Source organism: Plectropomus leopardus, chromosome 15, assembly GCF_008729295.1.
Source record: "Plectropomus leopardus isolate mb chromosome 15, YSFRI_Pleo_2.0, whole genome shotgun sequence".
NCBI lineage: Eukaryota > Metazoa > Chordata > Actinopteri > Perciformes > Serranidae > Plectropomus > Plectropomus leopardus.
The window spans coordinates 32,573,130-32,587,443 of NC_056477.1; the positions used below are offsets into that span (position 1 = coordinate 32,573,130).

Genomic DNA, 14,314 nt, shown 5'->3' on the forward strand with positions numbered 1-14,314 from the left:
CTGTAAAATGACAGCCAAATGTTTAAGCCTTACAATTGATTGGTTGTGCTCATTGTGTCTTTAACAGAAATACCCAAAGTACACTTTGGTGGTACAAGCAGCTGACATGATTGGAGAAGGGTTTACTGGACAAGCCAAAGTCATTCTCACTGTCACAGATAGCAATGACAATGCTCCAGCCTTCACTCAGTCCTCTGTAAGTACAACAAACTTGTGAGTGGAAATTTTCTTTGTTGCTTGACACCTCCCCAGAAGAGCAGTTCTCCAATACTAGCTTAGCAATCATAACTAGGCACAGCAGATCATTCAAGTTTTAAAGCAGTCGATACCAGTCGATATCAATATATGTCACGTAGGGCTGGGTGATAATCAATTTTATCGTTTAATTCGAATTTGCCTCCGCCATACATTCCCAAAAAAGAGAGTCTTGTCACTCATTTGGAACTGGTTTCGGTTTTGCAGCGTCAGATCTCGAACAAACCACAGTCTATTGCAAAGTTTATTTAAAGGCTGTTGCAATATTATTCTTTTGTTTTTATGAAGCATGCTTTTGTTTGTATGCAACCACTAGACCACCAGGTCTAGTGGTTGCATACACTCACTGCTGTAGCCCGGGTTTGATTCCCGGTCAGGGAACACTATATTTAGGCAATTTCTCCTCAGGGATCAATAAAGTATTTCTGATTCTGATTCTGAATACAGACTGTGCACCAGGTTTGTGTACACTTGGATACTAGAGCACAGCTCGTGCCACACATTCCTATCTGAACCAAAGTAACTGAGCCCAAGAGATGATTTTTAACTATTTTCAAAGACTGACAAAAAGTGGGCCTAATAAAAACAAACATCACACCTGGCTGATCACTTAATTGATTGATTGATCCATCAGATAAGACTGAGAGCAGCACAGTGACAGACCTCTCATCCAGCTGCTCTCTGCTGCTCTCCTTGTTATCAGGGGTAGATTTAGTGATTTGGGGGCCTGGTGCCCCAGCCCAACTGCCTTGCTTTAATTTTACCCATTCTCTAACTTGGGGTGATGTAGAGAACAGCATAACTTCTTCTAAGGAATTATGCTGTTCTCTAAACCCTCAATGTAACTAATATAGACGAGTGCAGGTGATGTAGAAACACTGAAAGCTGTTACTGATACAGTTGTGCTGCATATTGCTAAAGATAGGATACAAATGAATTAATGTAAATATGTTTTGTGAAATTACTGCAGCCTTCAGTGTTCAAGGCAAGTTTGCAGCTTGGACTTTAACCCAAAAAGGGACACTCAGTTTACTATATTAACAGAAGGGAAATTCAGTTTGCATTTAATTTTTACTGCTAAAATCAAAAGCAAAACTTGTTTTGAGTAATTTCTTTGTCATTTGTAGTTTGATTTTAAGAACGAAAAAAACACGATTAAAATCATAAATCAGGTTTGGTGTGAAAAAATTGTACATTTTATTTTTAGGCCATATCGCCCAGCCCTAATGTCACGATATACATCAAATCACTATTTCTGTCAAGCTTAAAGGTGCCCTTTTACTCTTACGTGAGACATGAAGATATCATAAGGTTAATTTTGGCTTAAGTATTTATTTTCTGTCAGACAATGAACATGACAAAAATACTGCAGAACAGGCATCACCCACTGGCATTCCAGTTACTAGAATTTCCTCTCAGCAAAGGTCCGAACCTCATACCTAAAAACAGTGTCACAGTTAATTGAATATTTTACTTCCATTACGATTAATGAATGATTATTTTGCTTTTTTTTGTGGTTTGTTTTTTGCCCTTGTAGTTCACTGACACAGTTTCATTTGACCATGGTGTGTTGGAGTGTAATAAACATATGATTCATTATTATTTATTACACTTTTCAGCATTATACAAAAATTTAAAGCTCCATTTTAAACAAACTTCAGGAAAATTTAAGCACATTGTGCTGATAATAGGTCAACCTCTCCTGACTGCAGGACTTCAACTTCTGTGAATCTTCTCTGCTATTAATCATTTTACTTAGGAAAAAAAACAAAACTTTTCTAGTAGGCCTACTTCTTATAGCTGCAAACAGTCTGCCAACATTCCTAGTTAGAGAAAGGGTGAAAATAAGGTAATTTGCCTGTGGCCCCAGCCCCTGGTAATAATAATGAGAGCTCAGCGCGAGTGGCTGGATGAGACACGAAGCGATACGGTGTTTCTCCATCCAAAGTCTGATTAAACCCGAATCTAATCTGTAGATGGCACTTTCCACCAAATTTGGCTGTTTCACTTTGGTGCTGGAGAAGCTCCGCTCTGTTTGTCTCTCTCACTGTGCCGCTGTCACTGCTGCTGGAGTCAGCCTGCCATCAGTCTACCACTGGCATTACAGTACAATGAGACTGTAGCTGTAGATCTGCATGAACTTGAACCGGGTGTCTGGTACCTCCATATTATTGATCAGTTCACAGGGTTTAGTGCAGGTAGCGTTCTGACCACAAAGAAGTCATCTGAAATTGTGAAACACTTTGTCCATGACTGGATAAGTTTGTATGGCCCACCTCAGAAACTGTTCAGTGACAACAGGGGAGAATTTAACAATAAGAAAGTGAGAGATATGGCAGAGAACTTTAACATACAAATAAAGACAAGAGCTGCCTACAGCCCGTGGAGTAATGGACTTCTGGAACAACACAACCAAACACTTACGGAGATCATAATGAAAGTAACTGTTGTGACTGGCACACTGCAATGGACTGGGTTCTCATGGCAAATAACACCATGTCCATGGCTACAGCCCTCATCAGTTGGTTTTTGGACAAAATCCCAACCTGCCCTCTGTGGTAACTGACAAACCTCCAGCCTTAGAGGGCACAACAAGAAGTGAATGGGTGGCAAAACACATCTCTGCTTTACCTGCATCAAGAAAGGCTTTTACAGAAGCAGAATGTTCAGAAAGGATACAGAGAGCACAAGAAAACAAACACGCCACACAGATGAGATATACAGATGTGGAGAAGAGGTGTATTACAAGTGAGTGGACTGCCCTGAGTGGAAAGGGCCAGGAGTTGTCATTGGTCAGGATTGCGCTGCAGTGTTTGTCAAACCTGGAGGAACCTGCATTCGAGTGCATTATCACAGACTGAGAAAAGTGAATACAGAACATGTGGAACAACGTTTCACAGAAGATTATACAGTGGATGATACAGAAAATGACACAGATGTTGAGCAAAGGCAGGTTACTGTTGAAAATAACACAGAAAGCACAGAAGATGCTTTAACTGAAGTGCAACAAGGGAAGCAAATAGAGCCCACAGAAATGCACACAAGGTGACTGAATGATGCAGGACATCACACAAATGACCACACAGAGACTCACAGTGGTACAGAGCAGGGAACAGATGTCAGTCTGAGTATGGGACAAATTCTGAAATACAAAGATAAACACAGTGGTGTGTTATGCACAGCCAAACAGGTAAATACAAACACTGGTAAGACTCACAGTATACTGAACCTTCTGATGTTGCAGGCACTATGAAGTCAGCTGACATGTCAAGAGTAGAGAGTCTTCAATTTGAAATTAGCATTACTGACACCACTGCCACAGATGTATGTGATGATATACAGAATTTGTGACTAAAGATGTATCATTTGACTTAGCAAAACACAAGGAGATTTAGAACTGGCATGATAATAATGTGTTTGACAAAGTTAGAGATGAGGGACAGAAGTGCAGCTCCACCAAATGGGTGTGCACCCTCAAAGAGACACTCAATGGGACAATACCAAAAGCATGATTTGTGGCAAGAGGTTTTGAAGTGTCAGAGCTACAAAAGGACTTTCCCACATGTGCTACTGAGTCTCTTCGACTGCTTCTGGCAGTGATTTGTCCAAAACAGTGGATACTTCATTCTATGGACATAAAGTCAGCATTTCTGTAGTGAATGCAACTATCACGCAACTATCTGTTTGATAGATCAGGACTGTACTGTAAATGGGGTTCTGGCCTGCCATGTGGATGACTTCATATGGGGGGGCACACACAGTTTCTCCTCAACAGTGATACCCCAGCTGAGATCTGCATTCCAATTGGGTCGTGAAGAACAAGGAAACTTCTGTTATGTGGGAACAGACTTTGTGACAGTTGACAAAAAGGTGCAAATGCACCAGGAAAACTACATTCAACATATGCAGCCCATACATATGGATCCCTCATGAGCCATGAAGCAAGACTTACCTCTATGTGATAAGGAAAAGGATCAACTCAGGTCTAAGATTGGCCAAATTCCTTGGGTTGCAAGACAGAGCAGACCAGAAGTAATGTTAGATGCCAGCAACTTGGCATTGGACATGAAAAATGCAACAGTGTAGACTATTCATGAAGCAAACAGAACAGTGTGCAAACTAAAGTCCAAGAAGATAGCTCTGAACTTCCAAAACTTTTACAAAGTCAGTCACTGAGACAAGACTGTGTTTGGAAATGAACAGCATCAAAGAACTTATATAAACCCAAAAGGTTGGGCAAGTCGTTTGGTGTAACGCAAAAGAACAACTTGCGGACTGCCTCACAAAAAAGGGGCTTCACCTCTCCAATTACTTAAGGCACTTAATGAAGGACAATGGGAACCTGGAGGTAAGGTAAATGAGGTCTTAGTTTTGAGTCATAACTCTCGATTCATGTTATCACTGTTAGTGTATTTCTGTTCTGAAACAAGGTAACAACGCTCCAGTCATGTTATATTTTAGGTTTTTTTTCTGTTCTAAGACAAAGGTAACAAAGCTCCAGTTAAGTACTAGAAGATTTTTTTTTTTTTTTTTTTTTTTAGAAAGGGACTGAAATTGTTAAATTACAGGATTACAGGTACTATTACTCTTGCACTGTAATGTAATCAGTTATCGGCCTGTGGGGACGCATATGTGTTATTGTGTATTCAGAGAAAGTTGGGACTTTTATTGTGGAGGAAGAGGAAGTGTGGCTGTGGTGGTTGCCGCTTTTTGCAGGGTGAACATGGCGGCGTTCACTAATAAAGCAGTTCTTGCAATACTATAAAAGTTTGTATTCTTGTGGATATTAAGTAAAAAGCACTCTCTAGCTTGAATTGAGTGAACTTAAACAAGAATCAATAAATAACAGAGAATCCCAAAGCTGTACAGAAAAGTAATGGACCAAACTGCATAATGACACAGATCATGATATTCAAGCCAGGGTTTAAAAGAATAACTTTTGTGAGCAAGCAACAACAGCAACCTTTTTTCCAATACTTGTTTTCTTTGTTTCATTTTAAACACATCCCTTCATTCTCCCAGTATGACGCAGCAGTTGCTGAAAACAAAGTGGACATTCAAGTCATTACGATGTCAGTAACAGATGGTGATCAGCCACATTCCCCAGCCTGGAATGCCAAGTTCACGATTGTCGATGGTGACCCTGGAGGACATTTCACTGTGAAAACAGGAAGTAACAAACATGATGGAATCATTTCTATTGCCAAGGTAGGAAGTTAACCAGGACTTTACAAAAAAGCCGCAATACTAATCTGTGTAAGCTGTGCAAGCCTTTTGTCTTATGTGCTTCTGTGCTTTTGTTTCCATGCAACCAGGGTCTTGACTTTGAGAGGAGCAGCAAGCACACTCTGCTGGTTGCAGTGGAAAATGAGATTCCTTTTGCTAATTCACTGCCTACCGCCACTGCCACAGTGGTAGTGAATGTGCAGGATGTCAATGAGGCACCAGTGTTTGAGCCATTACAGAAGCACGTTTCTAAACGGGAGGATCTTGCTGTTGACAGTGATGTGGTGCGATACACTGCTTCTGACCCAGACACTGCACGCAAGCAAAAAGTCATGTAAGATCAAACTCTGATTGAATTTATTAATTTGAACATGTATTTAAACACAAAAGCATTACTGTTAGAGAAAATGAGATTGTTAAACAAGATTTAAATTACCCCTGCAGGTCTCTAATGTTAGAAGTGCAACAAAGAAAGTGCATTCATCATCAGAATGTCTAATGACTCATGTATGCTCAACATTAGATACATATACAGACATGGACCGAGCCTTCTTTAAGTACTCTGTGCTGATGTACAAATTTTCTGAAACCTTAGGGATAGGGACAGTACGAACTGTACCACTGAAAATTGTGGAGGACGGTAGCGTAGCTCCAGCAAATATGACTGTAGGACAAGACAAAGACATTTAAAAAATAATAAATCTGTCGTATAGTAAAAAGAATTCTCCATCCACATGTCGCAATGTATTTATTGCCCTCACATTCCACCAGTGTCTACAACACTGGCTTCATTAAAAGGTACATTGTCACACTCTCCTCCACTGTCACCTTGTTTGCAGTCAACAGACACTTGTCTTTGCCCTATAGAGCCATTCAGTGGATTTATCTATGCCAACAAAAGACGCATGGAAGTATGAGGGCAGAGACATTTACAATCTTTGAACTGAACAAGTCTATATTCATATGTAAAGAGGATATAAATGAGGCTTTAGCCTGTTAATGACGAGTCAATTACTGGGGATAAAATATCTGAGATGAAAGTGAATGTTTATAAGCTTATGTAAATGTACAAATCCTTCAACCTGTAATACCCAGCACATCCACATCAACACTTTGATACTGCACAGTTCTCATTTGTTAGTACCAGATGAGCAACCATGAAGATGATTGAAAAAGGGGCACTAAAACCTCTTAGGGATTAGGACATTTAAATGATAGGAATTAAGTATGGAATGAGGAAGTATCTTTAATCACTATAAACTTACTGCCTGGAATACTTTTTTTAATGGTGTAATTAAACTCAAAAATGTATATTGTATAAAGTAATAGAAACTGAAGTGCAGACAGGATACACAACATGTTAACTTGTATCTTGTAAAAGTTTATAAATCCTTTAGAGCTTTTCTGAAATTTGCTTTGCTCCAACATATTCAGCTGTGATTTTTTTGTATGTTTGTCTTTATTGTGGTTTAATGAGTATTTACCAGCAAAAAAAAAAAAAAATCTGAAATGTCCCTAGCTTCAATTGTGACCATTTCCAAGCAAAACTCAATCACATTTTATATATCGTAAATGTCAACTGAATGAGATCTAGTCTGTGAAAGCCCGAAACATGTTAATCGTAATCCACTTGCTTGCATAGCATTTACATCTTTCCATGATTATTGTGTTTATGTCCAGGTATAAAATAATTAGAGATCCTGCTGGCTGGCTGAAAGTGGGCAAAGAGACAGGATTGATCAAAGTTAAAAGTGTCATGGACAGAGAATCCCTCTTCGTTAAGGACAACAAATACACAGCACTCATTGGTGCATATGACAATGGTAGGTGGCAGGCAAGGCTTACACATGCAAACACTGGGTTTTCTACATTGCTTTAAGGCCAAAAATATGTAATATTAAGCTTCCTACAAATTGAGTTGTTTCCCTGATGTTTATTTATATGTTTATGTCACCTCAACAGATGAAATCCCAGCAACAGGAACGGGTACTCTAATAATCCAACTTGAAGATGTCAATGACAATGCACCCACCATTGAGGAACGTGCAATCAAGGTGCATCATGTTTTTAAGCAATTTCAAAACAATTGTAATTTAAAATTGACATTTTTTGGGTGAAGAACTTGTATTCTTTGATGGGTGTGATTTAAAATACATCACACAAAAGTTACTATTGTTCAGTAACATGTGCAAGCAAAAGGGTCTGAAATTGTGTTTTTTTCAGGTGTGTAACAAGGAATCAGCTCCTCAGCTGCTATCAGTAACAGATAAAGACGGACCAGGCAATGCAGCTCCATACAGTGTCTCTTTACAGGCCATGTCAAAGACCAACTGGACTGCTAGGATGAACGAATCCCGTATGTACACTATTATTACAAGACAAAAACATGGGTTTTACACACGGCAAGCCACAAACTAATGCCATCCAGTCAAAAACTCACACTTAAAGGTCATTCTTGGAGAACATTTGTAAATGAGGTTTTTAAAGGTCACCCTATTTTACAATGTTTATGAGCCAATTTTTTTTCTGAAATTGTCCATCGCAGCTGTTCTGTTTAGATGACCACAACGTTTTTGTTTCTGGCATTTGGATGGAAAATTTTAGGTGATGCATCTTTCTAGTCTGTGTACCGCACAAAGTAAAGTCCACGCATTAAATAAGTTTGATAAGGATGGAGTCTGCAGGTTTGGATAGCTATGGAGAAAACGGGAAAAAATGCTGGGCAAGATATTTGAGTTTTCACACTTTGCCCCTGTTCTGTTTTCTAAAACATAAAATCCAGAATTTCTGAAATAAATTAACAGATGAATTACATAATAATAATAATTATATGATAAGTTGTCATATAAGTAGAGTGATTTTCATTGCATTTGGAGTAGGCAGCACATCTAGCTAGCATGTTTACCACTGTGTGTGAAAGTGCATGCCAGAGCAACCTTGATGTTGTCAAAGCAAGACAAAAAATATGGCATGAGACTGAATGCACATGCCTACACAGAGCTACCTATAGAGGTATAGATAGATACCTAGACATCGCAGCCTGCTAAACAGCTCTGCCCAAGTGCCTTGTGAACCAAATCCAGACAGCTACAATCAAATTAGTTTGAAACAAGATGCAACATTAGATTTGAATTGCATATAGTACATACATAGCATAAGAAATAGCCAAATATTAAGCTTGTCTGAACAGTAATTAATTATGCAGTGCAATGTAGTTGTTTGAAAAGTAAAGTGGAAACTTTTAGGCTACCTTCATTGTGGTTTCCATGGACAAAGTGAATAAACAAGCTGCACAGACACCATGGAAATTAACTATTAACTCTTTGCAACTCATTTTCGTTTCTTAGTCATAAAAGAGAAAAAAATATGGGAGGGACAATAATTAGTAATTTAATCAATATATTAAGTAAATAATATGAGTACTGGTAATGTCTGTTATTTTACTTTCTATTGGGGCAGAGATGAATTTGTCTGGGTGTGGTGGTAAATGATTTATATGAGCTACAGTACCGAGTTACAATATTGTGGCAATTACTTGGCAACATAACAGCATACACAACCAGAATGTGACATACATGCTGTCAGTGATATTTTACGACCATGTATTTGCATCAAAAATCTAGCTATTTATACATACATTTCAAATATGGTCTGAAAAATTTACTGAGTCTGCAAAATTATGGAATTTTTAAATGAAAAATAGGTAGCAACTTTGTTGTCAGGCTCAGTGAAAAGAAGCCCCTCATGGAATGCATTCATACGGAAGATTGTTTCACTTAAAGCACCAAGATGTGCTTTTAATCATTTGTGGAAAAAATACAGTCATAACATTTGTATTGCTATTGGTGTGGGCCGAAATATTGTTGGAATTAGACAAAATGCCAAATCATAAACTGTGCAGGGACTATAAACTCAGTTTTTTGTGATTTTCCTTTTTGTTATAGAAACAGGCATCATCCTGAATTTAGCTACTGAGCTAGCCAGGGGAGAGTATACTGTGGTCCTGAGGGTTTCAGACAACAATGGCATGGAGCAGGACAGCACTGTCCAGGCCACAGTGTGCGACTGCACTGGGAAAGAGGTAATCTGCAAAGGTCGTGTGGCAGGTGGCACTGAACTGCCCGTAATCCTGGGAATACTGGGAGGCATCCTGTTACTCCTAAGTAAGTCTGAGATTTTATATGTATATATATGTATGTGTGTGTGTGTGTGTGTGTGTGTGTGTGTGTGTGTGTGTGTATTTATATATATATGTGTGTGTGTGTGTTTATGACAATTTGGAATATAACAAACTCCAACACAAAACTTTGTTTAAATACTCTCAGCAAATGTTTAATCAAAACTGAAACTTTCAACATCATACACAAGTTCCCTGCCACTTTTTAAAAAAAGTTAAATGAAAATTTAATGTGAAAATGAATGAATAAAAATAGCTCCCTGAGGTTTTATGAAGTACAAGTTTCTTCCATGCTGGCACTTTGCATGTATTGCAGACTGCTTTCCCTGGTGTTGGCTGAGTGTAAGACGCACACTTTTTCAATCAGTTTTACTGTGAATAGTTAAAATAAAACACTGATACAGATAATCAGCAAAATGCCAAATGTCAGTCCTGATAATTGACCAGGCCGATAACCTGTCAACCCCTAATTAATGTAGGCTACAATGTAGGTTTCGGTTTGTCCATGAATAAACAAAGATGCTCTTTCCCAACTGCTGGGTGCAGTAAACGGGATTGGCGGGCTCATTCATGTTTGTGCACATATAAAAGTATAATGTAAAATATCATGACATTATTTTTTGGCCCATATCGCCCAACCCATAACTTCAACACTGGGTGGAATATTCCACAGTTTGGTGCCCTAGTGAGTATTTGTGGCAGCAGGACAGCAAACATGTTTGTGCATTGGGATTGAGTGAAAACAAATACAGAAATTAAGGAATTTGTCACCCAGGGTGACAAAGTTTTAAATATGTTTTAAGTCATTTCTGGAGAACAATAGAGTTCTGTGGAACAAGGCTGTAAGATATCAGGCCTTGGATACATTCTTGTAAGTCAATAGGTTCATTGTTGGTTCTGATTGTGGTTACTGTCCACAATAAAAATATAGAACATCTCCTTTTTCAATGACTAGACCAGTAGTGCTTGTGATAATCTCTTCTGCTGCCTCTTACATAATTTACACCACTTTACTTTTTCTGCTCTGTAGAAAATGGTTTTGTTTGTTATGACTAAATCATGAGTGTGTTGTAAGCTGTGCTCTCTGTGTGTTCAGTGCTGGTGCTGCTGCTGCTGCTATTCGCGAGACGAAGAAGAGGCGAGAAGAAGGAACCTCTACTGCAAGATGACGATGTCAGAGACAACATCTATTACTATGATGAAGAGGGAGGTGGTGAGGACGATCAGGTAAATTCATGATCAGGGTGGTTTCTCTATGATGAGGCTTAATCAGTAGCACATCATACTGTTACTTTTAATAGTCAAGACAGTACATCAGTGTCAGGCTGAGAAAAGATTAGCTACATTTTCAGTCAGAGAATGATGGAGGCACATGTCTCAGTTAGTCACAGTCCGGCAGTGTGGCTGGTCAGTCTCTCTGTTCAAGACAGTAAGCTGACTGATGTTTACCAGCTGTTAGACTGTTTTCAAATATCAGTAGATCATCAGTAGTTTAGTGATAGCACTACCTCTGCTTACATTTCCTGGAAGAAAACCCAGTGGCAGTAGAGTCAGTGCATTAGTGATTAGGGCCAGGTGACAATTCAGGCTGATCCTCTATTGCAGTGAAAGACCAGAATTGAAAATAAATCTGTGATTCAAAGCTAATTGTAACAAAGAGTTTTTTTATGCAAAGTGTAACAGTGGACAGTTGTCTAATAGGTTTTCAAAAACCCTTTAAAAGTAGCAATACTACACAGTAAACTCCTTTATAAATATAAACTTAAAAACATCTTTATATTGTTGGATAATTGGGAATGTAAGCAGCATGTTGGCAGTATTTTAAGTAAGTAATTACTCTGTCAGGAAAATATAATGAAGTGAAAAGTATAATACTTCACTCGAAGTAGAACTGTAGATATAAGAAGTAGCATGTGGTAATTCTCAAGTAAGGTGTAGTAAGTGTAGTGTAGTGTAGTAAGTACAGTACTCAATAAATCTAATTGTTGAACACAGTCAATTGGAATCACACATCAGAGCATTCTGTATGTGATATTGCATTGATTTGCCTTAAATATACCTGTCAAAAAGATGTTCTTAATATCATGAGATTTCTTTCAAACTATATTGGCCACCCCTAATTGTAATAATATACCATAGTCCATTTAGGACTGATAAAAAGTCTGCATTAGCTGCATTAGGATGGATTACAGTTCCGACAGTGAGTAGATTAGCAGCAGGAGACAAACTGTCAGCATACAGTATGTTTTTTATAAAGATATCACTACTGGAAACATGGATTACATTTATTGTATAAATGCACAGATGTTTTGCTTGAAATGAATTTGCAGTATCTTATGTAAATCCCTACATCTGTTTGCCACCAGGACTATGATCTGAGTGTTCTCCACCGTGGTCTGGACAATCGTCCCGAGGTGTTCAGAAATGATGTGATGCCAAACTTCATGCCGGCTCCTCAGTATCGACCTCGCCCAGCCAACCCAGAAGAAATTGGCAACTTCATTGATGATGTGAGTCAAGATTTGAGAGCTCATACAAAAATGTTGAAATCTAACATAGTTTAAATATATAATATGTCACCGCTGTTATAAATTAGTGTGGTTCTGAATATAAAATCTAAATATTTGTTTGAAATCACAAATAATACTATGTTGCCATAGTTTGCTTAAAATGTCCCAGTGAGAGCCTCCAGCCCTTTTTATCAAAGTAAATGTACAGAAAAGTCAAGTTAATTCAAATGAGTTTTAGATTGTTGGTCAACACAAGATTTCAAATGATTAAATCAAATAATGAGGCTTCTTTTGGTGACCATGCATTTATGACTATGTCTATTTGTCATGGCATTATGTTTTCAGGTTGTCCAGAACTCTTTCAGCGAGTTTCTTCAAATTTGGCACAAATGTCCACTTCAAGTCATGAATGAACTGATTACAATTTAGTGGTCAATGGTCGAGATCATTGTTGACCTCACTAAACGCTTTTGACCGTAACTCAGTATCAGTATGCACTACATACATTCCAATAGCATTCCTAAAGAATGATCCAGCTCCAAAAAATATATCACAAATGAATCACATCATCTTCTTCTGACTTGATTAGGCAATATATAGAAACCGAGGGTCTGTAAAATGTGAACGTAATCCTCTGCTCCTCTCTCAGAACCTGAAGGCAGCCGACAACGACCCAACAGCACCCCCCTATGACTCCCTGTTGGTATTTGACTATGAAGGAGGCGGGTCTGACGCAGGAAGCCTCTCCTCTCTAAACTCGTCGAGCAGCGGAGACCAGGATTACGACTGCCTCAATGAGTGGGGACCTCGCTTCAAGAAATTGGCCGACATGTACGGAGGAGGAGAAGATGACATGCTGTAAATGTACTAGATTATAAATAATATGGAAGGGTAGATGCACATACGGCAGTGTGAATGTTAGATCAGTGTAAGCATGAACTGATAAATGACTTTATCCCAGAAAAACTAAAGCACAGCCAGAAAAAAAAAAGAAGCATCTGTGGGTCTACTTATGAGTAGACCCACAGATGCTCTTTTTGTGTGGGGATTGTGGTTTAGCCACTGCGGTGCTATAAGCAGTTAACGGCCACTGTGCAGAAGCCAAAGGACGAGTTTGTTTTTTTTTTTTATATATACAAGTTCCCTAATTTGAATAGTTAAGCTATTGCTATCTGCTTGTCTTTTAGATCTTTTAGATTGTTTAGTTCGAGGCTAAACTAACTATGGTTTTGTTTTCAGTTCATTGAGTTGTGGAGCAACTTCATCAGTCTCAATGTTGATTTATGGATTTTGTGCAGATATTTCAGCCTGCATTCTAGCTTACTTGGTGACACTGTATGTACACAGATGCTTGCAGTTGCATTAGTAACATTTGTGTAATTTTGGCAATGTGTGGTACTTTGTTTTTTGTTTTTCTTTTTTTTTTACTACAGCTTCAGTTAAATTGAATTGTTTTTTATTTACATTTGAGTAATGAAATGACAAATTATCAAAGGTAGACAGCCAATGCCACATCATCCTCTGAAGGCATGGTCAATCAGTTATCAGTTATCAATAAATGCTTTTTAAAATGTTGACAAGTGTCTGTTCAGTTGACATTTTTATCATATTGTAAATTCAAAATACTTTTTGGAGTTACCTCCAAAGGTACTTCATTATAAATGCTTTGTCATTTATATATATATATATAAAGATTTCTTCATACAATGATTAATTTGTGACTGTCTTTTATTTCACGAATAGAAACTGGTCTCTAGCAAACTTGAATTGTACAGCGAAGCAGCAGTGGTGATAAAAGTAGTGCAGTCAAGTTCAGGTTTGTACAATTGCTGAGAGTTCTGTCTGGGCCCCTGAGTAATTTATGTAACCATAACAGGGGCCTGTATTTTGAAAATTGAAAAAAACAAGGAAATTCCTTGTTACCATCTGGGGGCTTTTATTTTGAAGTTTTTGAGCAGGTGAACAACAATGGTCACTCCATTGCATAGCAGTTATGCATATAATGCAAGACAGTGATAGTTAAACAGGTGGTAAAAAGTAAAACTCGTTGCACCATGGAAGAAGGATAAAATGAATTAAGTGGTAAAAAAGTAAAACATTAAATACATTCACTAACTGACATGCTTTTGAGTTTGAATTCTAATAA

General features: G+C 38.2%; 1 protein-coding gene across 1 annotated transcript in view; it reads left to right on the forward strand.

Moving 5' to 3' along the window:
• LOC121954201 (B-cadherin-like) overlaps positions 1–13,181 on the forward strand; it is a 36,096-nt gene extending 22,915 nt beyond the window's left edge. The window contains exons 9-18 of the mRNA XM_042501539.1: positions 68–196; positions 5,278–5,463; positions 5,571–5,815; positions 7,162–7,304; positions 7,444–7,535; positions 7,705–7,837; positions 9,426–9,644; positions 10,755–10,885; positions 12,025–12,168; positions 12,818–13,181. Coding sequence (XP_042357473.1) covers positions 68–196; positions 5,278–5,463; positions 5,571–5,815; positions 7,162–7,304; positions 7,444–7,535; positions 7,705–7,837; positions 9,426–9,644; positions 10,755–10,885; positions 12,025–12,168; positions 12,818–13,030 — 1,635 coding nt within the window. The 3' untranslated portion in view covers positions 13,031–13,181. The remainder of the gene's footprint in view (positions 1–67; positions 197–5,277; positions 5,464–5,570; positions 5,816–7,161; positions 7,305–7,443; positions 7,536–7,704; positions 7,838–9,425; positions 9,645–10,754; positions 10,886–12,024; positions 12,169–12,817) is intronic.
• The last annotated feature ends 1,133 nt before the right edge of the window (positions 13,182–14,314 follow it).